Source organism: Panulirus ornatus, chromosome 34, assembly GCF_036320965.1.
Source record: "Panulirus ornatus isolate Po-2019 chromosome 34, ASM3632096v1, whole genome shotgun sequence".
Lineage (NCBI taxonomy): Eukaryota > Metazoa > Arthropoda > Malacostraca > Decapoda > Palinuridae > Panulirus > Panulirus ornatus.
In genome coordinates, this window is record NC_092257.1 from 14,661,166 (window position 1) to 14,672,037 (window position 10,872).

A 10,872-nucleotide genomic window follows, 5' to 3' on the forward strand; every position below is an offset into this window, starting at 1 on the left:
CTTCCATGGTGAGTTTTATTGTGGACTAATCAACCGCACTGGCTTCAATTCTATAAGCCAACCAATAATCTTTTAATGTACCTTCTACAATGCTATCCTTATTACTGTAATGTATGGGGTACTGTAAAATTATAAAATCTGTCTATTCAAGTAAACTTCTGACTAACTCTTCCTTTCTTAGAGATGGGTTAATGTAGGTAAAAAAATCCATTCTTTTTCCGTACAGTAACAAAAATCGCTATCTAATAACATAAAACAAATTAGATAGTAATTTGGTGCAATGGTATACATACTTTTTGTTCCACCCTGCATAGTGTATGAAGTATTTGACTTGTTTATCCTTCACCTGTACTTTGAGGCATTTGGCCTCGTAGATGAGAGGCCCATGGAAACATAACACTTTCTCAGCTGCAATAAAGAAAAAAAGAAATAATTTCATCCAAAATAAAATTTTCTATGAAAATCAGTATGACTGTATTATGGTACTTTCTCACTCGAAGCATATGAATTATCCTGTGCACTTCCATCAAAAATTTTCTTTCATACTATTCGCCATTTCCCGCATTAGTGAGGTAGCGTTAAGAACAGAGGACTGGGCCTTTGAGGGAATATCCTCACCTGGCCCCCTTCTCTGTTCCTTCTTTTGGAAAGAAAAAAAAAAATATACAGCCCAATACTGTTAATGATTATGAGTCATAACTTGTGATGTTTTCAATGACTAATCAGTCATGCTTCCCAACTAGAATATGAAAACATCATCAGAAAAGTAGTCCAAGATGGTAAGACTTGGTGACATCTCAACTAATTTTTCTCCCTTCACATGCTTGTCTTCAGCCCAAACAAGGCAGTACTACGAGCAGCCTGATAAGCTGTAAAGGCAAAATCATCATATTCTGGCACAAAACTTTTACCTAATATTTTGTTCAGAGAGACTTCCAAGGGCTAGAAAAAAAATCAAAGTTAAAAGCCTTGGTGGGAAAAAAAACAAGAGATACTGCAGAAAAACTGACTCACTTCAGAATCACTGTCTTGTGAAGGCGGTAGAATATACCTACACTTATAAAGGGAGGTCGGCTAAATCCATGCTAATATTACATTAACAAAAATGTTAGATGACAACATCTCACAAAGGTGTTAGATGAATGACAAAAATCCCTCTTGCTAAATCTTCTAGTGAGAGATTCCATAAAAAGGCTAAGATACATAACACCTACCTAAAACCATGAGACTGACAGACAGTCCAAGCTGAGTAATGTCAAGTTAGATGATCCACTATCAAGTTATATGCTGAAAGAGGCATCATGGACGTATACTCTCCTCAGTAATTTTTGGTAGAATCAAAATATTTCATATGAGTCTTGAAGGAATGTATGTGATAATGATGCTTCAAAAGAGGCATCTTCACAGAATAAATGTAGAAGGGTTGATTCCACATCTAACCATCTCAGCTTTGGCCAAGAACTTTGGATTTGGGTTAAGCCTAATCCAAAAATAAAAGGTAATATTGCTACTGTACTAGCTTTATTCTCATCATGAAAGAATCATGAGAAAAGTTCTGAACATAATGTTTCATTCACATGTGATTCTTCTGATCATTCTAAACAAGACTGAAAGGACTTCCAAACTGACAGGTACTGTCTCTGAGTTTATGAGAAATAATTGCTGCCAAGTCATCATATATACCCCAGGCCTCTGTTTATATCACAAGCATGGTGACAGGAACATTTTCACAAGTTTGGAGTTCAATCCATGAGCTCAACATTCATTCCATTCTCTCCATAGCCAAGTAAACTTTGGGAATATTAGGTCCATGACACACTGATTAATGTTCCACTCTTGACACTCTCCAAGATCTGTGCAATGTCATGAATAGTCCATAAAGTAGATTCACTAAGTCCAAGGACATGCTTGACATAAGCTGTTCAATCATGTCTCTTGTAATGTTTGAGCACATCCATCTTAACCTCAGTAGTGATGGCCTTACACTTCTCAGCATCACTGGTAACAGAACTTAAAAGACGCTTTGGTAGCATGATAAACGGGGCAAAACATGTGCAATATACAGTAGACTGCATCACAAAATACTGTAGCACTTCATGACCACAGACTGTATCCACACTATGCATGCACATGTGTGCTTCTTGCACAGCACTAGCAACTTTAAGCCTTTGAGCACTACACTAACACTGCAGAACAAAATCACTCAAAATCCAACACCAGTTCTGATGCAAGGGTAATCTGATAAATTACCACACGTATTAAGGTGATGCAACAAATGAAAATTGGTATTCTCTGATGGATATAGAGATGTACTGAATCTCATTTCAGTAAGGATCGGTTCAAACAACCATGGGTATCAAATCAAAATTAGCACATACAAGATTAGATAGATGTCGGCAAATATTCAGTATAATCTTAATTTTACTCCACATCACAATTCGCTATCAATATTGAATTAGGAAGAGCTTCTGTAGCCAGGGTTCCAGCTATTCAACTCATCAGAGCTTACTCAGTCACTGACTGACTGCGCTCCACAATCCAAGTCAAGTTTTGAAGAAAATTTTAGAAAACTGTGGGATTAAATTAATGTAAAAATTGGTGAGGCATTAGTACAAGATCGAAACAACCTTTAAAAACTCACCTGGTAGCCAAAATGATAGTTGAAATACTGTACCAACCTGTCTTTCTATATTTCAAAAGCCCATTTCCTCTGGGAACTCCCTGACACATAATTAATCAAATTCATTCTGAAATAGTATTATGTTGTTTAGAAAAAATAACAGTAGTTACATGAATCAGTGCATAACATCTAACTGTAAAATATCAAATGTGACGACAGTAGTGAGGGTTATGTATATCTGAGAAAATGCCAACACTTAAACCACACAATGAGCAGAATGCAATCCCCAGTAACAGATCAATTCACTGCTGGTATACTTGTAATAGCTATACATATATTTCTAATAGCTATACATTTTAACTAAGAGGTGAGGTTTCCTAAGGGTCTACTGACATTCTAAAAGCCTCTACCCTATGTTCACATTAATCAATACGATCTTCCCTCAATATCAATGCCTAATTCACTATCATTCAGTAAAATAAAATGACCCAAATCATTATCTGCAAAAGTTAATTGTACTCTCTAAATTCCAACACTGCAGAACAAAGTCTTTCAATATCCAAAACTAAGAGAATATGTGGAGCTAAACAAGACTTTTAATAAATACTTTAAATCTACAACAAAGTCCAAATTTGGAACAATCTATCTGCCTCATTTGTTGCCTCACCAGCAATAATATAATCTATAGGAAGATAAGATAAACCTGGGGGCAATTCACCATAAAAATATGACTGTACATTGAAATTCAAACAGTTAACTGGAAGAAACCATGTAATTATCAGTGAAAACGACGAGGTGGCAGAGAACAGCTCCTGGGGAGGATTTTCTATGCATCCAAGCTTCAGCACAACCCAGATCCCTGAGCTAAATCCTTAAAAACCTACTCGAACCCAACACATCTTATAATTCCGTGTGCTGGGTTTCCTACATGACCCCCTTAACTCTGACTGGCGACACATCCATCACAATGTAATCCCCTTGACCCATGAGGTTCAAATAAGAACTACAAACAGAGGGCTAATCTCTCCCGATGGCAGAGCTCTGAGCAAGAAATGAACAGATTAAAAAGGCATGGAGGAGGTGGCACTTACATTCACTGAATTTGGTTTTGAATGGAGGTTTCTCTGTGTTGGGCACAGGAGGAATAGTGTCCGGCATGTCGACTGTGTGTAAAACAACCTGGCAACCACAAGTTTTAGAACCCGAGCCGCTCACAGTACCACTCGCCAGCCAGAGGTGCACTGCCGCCACTACACCACCGTTCCCTCCTCATCATCCACACTAAACACCAGCAGATCTACTTTAATGGCACAAACAATGCAATTATATTTATATATGACTGAGGCTGACTCATTAATAGAAAAATGAGTATTATGGATCGTTACACTGTGAGGATATTATATTTTTCCTTCTCACTTGAACTGAATGTCGTCAGGAGATCTAGCAGAAATACAGGTAGTTTCATAAATATGGACCCACATGTATGATTTTCTGGGTAAAATAAGCGGACGCTCCCAAGGCCATTATGTGCAACGCTTTTCGGGTAGAATTCCGGCTGAACTATTCCATCACCTACCCCAGGGGTGGAAGTAGACACTATAGCCAATATATTTTTGAAAATAACTATAGCATTGGACCATGTCAGGCTCAAATTCCTGAAATTTCGTGTTTGTTTTACATTATTCTCGTTTGTGATATATATATATATATATATATATATATATATATATATATATATGTGTGTGTGTGTGTGTGTATGTGTGTGTGTGTGTGTGATACAACCCCTGGAACCCCCTTCAAAAGTAGTCCTGGAAATATAAAACCAGCAGGACTCTTAGGTAGAGGTTCATGCAGCTTCAAGGCTGCGCTACACTCTGTTGCAGGGCAACTCTGAAGATATATATATATATATATATATATATATATATATATATATATATATATATATATATATATAATGCTTGTGTGTGTGATTGTATGATACTATTTTTTCATATATGCAGATCGATAATTTATTGCCATATACCATCAAACATGGGGTATCGTTGTCTCATTGGACTTGTTTGCATGGCTAAAACCAGCATATCACTATGAATTAATCCTTTTGCCTTTAAATAAACTTCACTGCTTCAAATGCGTTGCTGAGTGATTCATATGAAGCTCGACTAAAGAGTTAGTCTTCCCCTTGCGTTCAAAAATAGTTACTAGAGATGATTTTATTCATAATCTTCCTATTGATTGGCGTTAGCATGAAAATTTGATACGCAAATCATATAAAACTGGCACTATATGCATTAGCACCCCACCGTATTATGCAATTTCCAGAAAACTTCTTTATTGTTTTGACAAGAGTTCGACCATTTTGACATATGTGAAGCAAGGAAGATGAACCGAGCAGAGTGGACGTCAGGACGTAAACACACTGTGGGAGGACCGAGGTAGGAAAGGCTCTGTTATTTGAGTTGAAAGCAATTTATTCTGATTAAATGCGTATATATAACGATTTCAAACGCCATGAATCTGTTTAGAGTTGATATATTTAAAGTTTGAACATTTTGGAAATTTCTTAAGTTATGGGGCAGGTGCTTTTAGTATTACTTTTTTATAATTAGATGAATTGTTTGTCATCTTAGCCATTGCCTTTCCTGGAAGATTCTGTGGTGTAATCAGTGTTCTTTAAGTCTTTCACTTTTGGACCTATAGTACCATAATTTCAGGAGGGTATCGTAATTATGTACTATGGTTAAGGGGACAGTCCCCTGGGGGTGCCAGTAGCACTTCTTCCCTTGTGGACTTGAAGGGCTTCACAGAAGTAATTGAAGAAATGTATTTCAGTAGATTACCAATCGTTGGTACAAGTAATTCAAGAGACGACTAAGTGTGCACTGGGAATTCATCACTTCAGCACTGGAAAATGGTCACTATTGATTTAGTTGCTTTACATGTTTGCCGTGATTATTGGAATACTTGCAGTGCATAATTTGGAGCATTTTATGTTTTTTTTTCGGTTCAAAGCAACAAATGTTCCTTCATCAGCATCATTTCACAAATTTTTTGTCAATGATAGTCCACAGGAATGATAATCAGTTATGTAACCCAAAATTACAACCATTCACAAATGTTAGACTAATTCTAAGTAATAACTTGGTGGAACTTAGATGATTGTCACATCCATACAGTGGATCAGAGCATACCACCCCATCTGGTTTACTTTAATTTTAGGGATTTAGTGCCCTCAAATCTCGAAGGTGTTTATTTATGAACTTTGAGTGGTATATTGTGGGTAATAATAAAAAAAGTACACAGTAAGGTTGAGAGGGGAGTAGGGAGACTGCAAGAAAGAGAAGTGGATCAAGTGAGTGAACTAGGTCCATGGCTAGGGCTATTTCTGATGAGAATGCCACAGCAGTGATTTTTTTAAGTGTGACGTTTTATGCGTGAACGTAATATTAATGGGATGCTAGTCTTACTTCTTGGATCATCTTCTTTTGTAGAATGAAAAATTAAGAAGCACTCATATTAGTGTGGATGTCCATGTTTTATTTGAATGTTGTCAACACAAGTTGAGAATGTGTATGAATGAACTGATAGGCTCTGTGCTTATCTGCTTACACAGGTGAGAACTGAGGTATAAGACAGTGACATTGTGTTCATTGTTTTCATATAAGAAGTAATGTTAAGAATCACAGATTATATAAAGTTATAAGGGTTAGAATATCACCTGTTAGCACTTTGATATAGCGCTGTGATTTCCCCAGGTTTCCCGATGGCATCTCTTCCACCACCACGAAAAAAGCCTCGTGTGCATGAGGAGTTAGGTAATCCACTACCTGTTCCAATTGCATCTCTCACTGGGTTGCCAGTATCACCTGCTGCTTGGCATTATTATTTTGCAAGATATAAGGATGGTGTCATCACTGTACCTGACCCAGAGCATGCTGCCTCACTGTGGCATAATGTAAGTTAAAGCTTTAGGAAAGCATCTAATAATAATGTGAATTTTTTGCTTGATAATCAGTATTAATGTCTGTTTGCCTTGGTATTCACTTATGTACTGTATACTTTTTTTTTTTTTAAACTGTACGACAGTTGTCTTCTGTTGATACTGTACATATGTACAAGGAAAATTCTTATAGATTACAATGGTTAGGTGGGCTTTAGTATCAGAATAATGATGACAGTAAACTTGTTCTGTCCAGATATCACTCTGCACAGTCCATCCTTTGTCTCTATGGTGCAGATTTAAATGAACAATGCTGCACAGTAAGAACTTGATAAAAGATTGAGATTTTATTTAGATCTGCCTTGCTCAGAAAGGTCTTATTCACCATCTTTGTTTATTGTAATGAATGTTCCATTGTACCACCATTTTTCATGTCAAGGCATATACAAAACCATCATGAGTAGTATAGGGGAAAGGAAGAACTTGAACTTCAGCATTCAGTGTGGATGATATTGTTTCATTGATTCATCATGACACTTCTTAATTCATTGTTATGTAGCAATTTAATTAATAATTGGGGTGATAGATGATGGTCTTTTAAGAGAATTTAACATTTAAAAGGAAATTAAGAACAGCATTAATGGGATGGCCTTGATTAGGACCTCAGCTGCCTGTGCCGTCTCATCTAACAAAAAAAAAGACTGACTAGATCCAGTGTCTTTCATTTTATGTTGTTTGAGATTTGCATTTTTTATATTGGAAGTTATTGGTCCACTTAGTAATTACGTTTTAGATATTCATTACCCTTCTTCATAAGTTATGTATTTTGTCTATATTTATTTTCCACATTTCTACATTCCAGGGATACTTTGGGCACGGAAGGATTGTCAATACTGATGATGACTGTAGATATCCGCAAAAGAAAAAATGGAAGCTGGTTCAGGTAGATGGTTTAAAAGGTGGATCATGGTTAAAAGATCAGCATATGGACAGTAGTATTCCTGATATGGAAGTTGTGCCTGAGAACAATAATGATTTACAGTCAGAGCAAGAGCATAGATACACAGAATCAGAAACAGAGCCTGGATGCTCAAAAATTGAAAAGGAAGTATCTTTAAAAGAACAGTGTGACAGTAACGATAGTGTAGTTATTATAAATACTGATAACAGAATTAAAGTTTTGGACCCAGAGATTGAGAAATGCTCCAGGACCGTTTTAGTTCTCAATAGTGACCGAGGAGAGTCATCATCAGATGGCTGTACCTATGAAAGTTATCTTAAACTTTTACCTGAAGAGGCACTTTTTCTCTCTTATGCCCTAGGATGCTTAGTTGTGACCCAGAAAAAGACAGTTCCTGAAAAACAGAACCGCAAAAGAATTTCACCTGCAAGTGAAAAAGAAAAAGATCATGAGATGACAATAGATCAAATGTGGAATTCATTTTCAAAGGCTGATCCCAAGTTCCCTGTTAAATATGCAGTTTATCATCACTACAGAACCAAAGGCTGGGTGGTTAAGTCTGGACTGAAGTTTGGGGCAGACTGGGGTGAGTGATACTCAGAAATATTTAGTCTTTGATTCTTCTGAAAAATAATAGATTCACAGTAAGGTTTAATCCCACCTAGTCTATTAGACAAAATGAAAATATAAACCTTTAGCAGGATAGGTCATACAGGCCACATGAAGATAATTTGAAAATTCAAGATGTAGGGTTCACTGGCTTTAAGATTGGGTTATACAGTATACTCTGCCTTATTGATCATGTTTTATGGTTGAAGTTTTACTTCAGGATCTTAGGATATATTGTAACTTCATTCCAATTTTATAATGATATCTTTCCAGCTCTGTACCCTGTGGGTCCACCATTTTACCACTCACAGTACACCATCATGATACAGTGTGTATGGTCAGATACACTTACTCGTGATGACAGGCTTTCTTGGCGTGAACTGTCATGGACGAATGTTTCGGTAACTGAACGACTCAATAATCATGTTAATAAGGTTAGTTATATTTATTTCACTGATGGGTCTTTTCTTAAGCCACTTCATTATTAGAGCACCACTTGATGGTCTCCACACATTCACACATGGCAGTATATTTCTGAAATTGCTTTTTCCCTTTTATGTGCCTTATAGTATCCTTTTGGTCCTTTCATTGTCTGTTCCTTCCTCCATATTTTTAACTTTTCTTTGCTGCCTTTTCTCTTGTGTGCTTACAAATTCAATCCCCTTTACTTTTAGGGCATAGTTTCATAATAAAAGCAAAGGAGTACTGCTCCAGCTAAATGATAACCGAATCATTGTGCAGAATTCTTGAGCAAATGTTTGAATATTACTCACACATTTTTGACATTTAAAGGGGAGCAGATTTTACTGAAGTGCTCATGAGGGATTTTGCAAGTTTTATGGGAGAGTGCTAACTGAGTGAGTAGTGAAATGAACACAGCATTAGACTGGGGAGGAAAAATGTGGCTTCAGGAGTGGTAGGGGATGTATGGACCAGGTGTTTGTTTTGATGAATTTGTAAAAAGTATTTATAAAAAACAGAGGGATTTGCTTTGCCTCAGACTATGCCTCACTTGCCTGGTCATCCACCCTGACAGAAACAAACAAAACTAAAAACTACACCAAACAAGGCTCTCAGAACAATTACTGGATGCTTAGAATTCACAGACATTTAACAGTTCTACAATGCATTGTTATTTGATAGGTTTGATGGCCAGCAACCTATGAAGGAGGTTGTTAGCTTGCTACCCACTTTGTTTTTGACCATAAAAGTCTGTTTTAAATATTTTATGTAAATACCCTATATCAAAATGTTAGAAACGGCTATAAAAAAATGTTATGTTGACTCCTTCGTCTATGCATTCAACCTGAGAACATGTATAGTGCCACTGTATAAAGGCAAAGGGGACAAAGTTGAGTGTTCAAAGTACAGAGTTACAAGTTTGTTGAGTGTACTTGGTGAGTTGAATGGGTGTGGTAATTGACAGGGAGAGGATCAAATTGGGGAGAAACATTGTGGTATCAGGAGTGTTAGAGAATGTGTAGATCAGGAAAATCTAAAGGGTGAAATGGTATGTAAATTACATAGTCAAGTATTTTGTTAGAGACTGAGGTGAAAGCTTAGCATTTTTGCATAATCTAAGATTTTATATCTTCTTTAGCTGTCTTTATACTTGCATTCACAGAACTCTGTCCATAATTGGTGTCAGTCATTACTGCTACCAATCAAGGAAATTATAAAATTACTCCTTTTATTTCTTTATCATTTGCTTCTAATTAGACTTCCTTGTTGATATGTTAATTATATCTTACTTGACATTTTTAGTATTTAGAATAAATCAAATATCGAGGTAGCAAAATCATGAGACTTGTAACACGGACTTTTTGCAGACATTTCAATGCGTCAGTCTTCCCCATTATTTTTTTCATTTTTCTCTCATGATTTGACAATTTATTGTATCCTTATTGTTATTGTATGTCTAAGCTTAATTGTTTTTTCATGTTTGCAGACTCCTTTGATATGCTTTGTTCTGCGACCAAGAAGTCTAACCGATGACAAGATTGAAAGAGTAGAGTGCCTAAAGCAGCTTAACATTCAGGAGATGTTGCTGTCAAGGTGGAATCCAAATGATAATGAACTTTAATATAGGAATAATAAAGTTAGATCCATGTCATTCTGTATTACATCATCTTTAATTGAATCATTATTTATATTGATCATGGTTCATATGAATAAATCCAGTAACATTTCATAGTATTCATTTACTCATGTCATGTAAAAAGCTCAGAAACCAGAGCCTACCATTCTCAGCTAAGTCCCACAGACTATTCCATAGTTCCTCTGACTGCATCGTATGGCATGTTTCAGCCCACTGACAGCATTTTGCTACTGCAACCCTTATTTCATTTTGATCCATTTTTTCCAGTTCCATCCACTACTCTTATCATCCTGAATATCAGGCCCCAATACTGCAAAGCTCTCTTCACTATACAGGGGGTTCCTGCAAAACAACAGTTCACAGAACAACATTTTGAGATAGTGAAAACCAAGCATTAGGTTAGAAATTCACAAAATGACACTTAAATTTTTGCAGCAATTTTATCCCTGGGGATAAGGGACAAAGAATATTGACCATGTATTCCCTGCATGTAGTAGAAGGTGACTAAGAGGGGCAGGAGCCATCATACTTGATTTGTTCAAATGTTTAAAACCAAAATGTTGGATTTAGCAGTTACGCTGAAAGGGCAGGTTTTGTGTACTCCATGTAATGGTTTCATCAGTAATCAAATACAACCAGTC

General features: G+C 36.5%; 2 protein-coding genes across 4 annotated transcripts in view; one reads left to right on the forward strand and one right to left on the reverse strand.

Moving 5' to 3' along the window:
* Positions 1-4,100, reverse strand: part of MRG15 (MORF-related gene 15) — a 39,433-nt gene extending 35,333 nt beyond the window's left edge. Inside the window, exons 1-2 of one of the 3 annotated variants that reach the window (XM_071682467.1) lie at positions 4,037-4,100; positions 294-408 (exon numbers count right to left, since the gene is read on the reverse strand). In XM_071682467.1, the coding sequence (XP_071538568.1) occupies positions 294-408; positions 4,037-4,085 (164 nt within the window). In that variant the 5' untranslated portion in view covers positions 4,086-4,100. Of the gene's footprint in view, positions 1-293; positions 409-3,711; positions 4,001-4,036 lie in introns of those variants that run through there. The other 2 variants (XM_071682466.1, XM_071682468.1) reach the window with 2 other exon arrangements.
* An 828-nt stretch (positions 4,101-4,928) lies between these two features.
* Positions 4,929-10,322, forward strand: LOC139759904 (uncharacterized). Its single transcript, XM_071682465.1, has 5 exons — positions 4,929-5,058; positions 6,379-6,578; positions 7,426-8,110; positions 8,407-8,567; positions 10,082-10,322. Exons 2-5 carry the CDS (start codon positions 6,387-6,389, stop codon positions 10,214-10,216), a joined length of 1,173 nt encoding a protein of 390 aa, XP_071538566.1. The 5' UTR covers positions 4,929-5,058; positions 6,379-6,386; the 3' UTR covers positions 10,217-10,322.
* Positions 10,323-10,872: the final 550 nt, after the last annotated feature.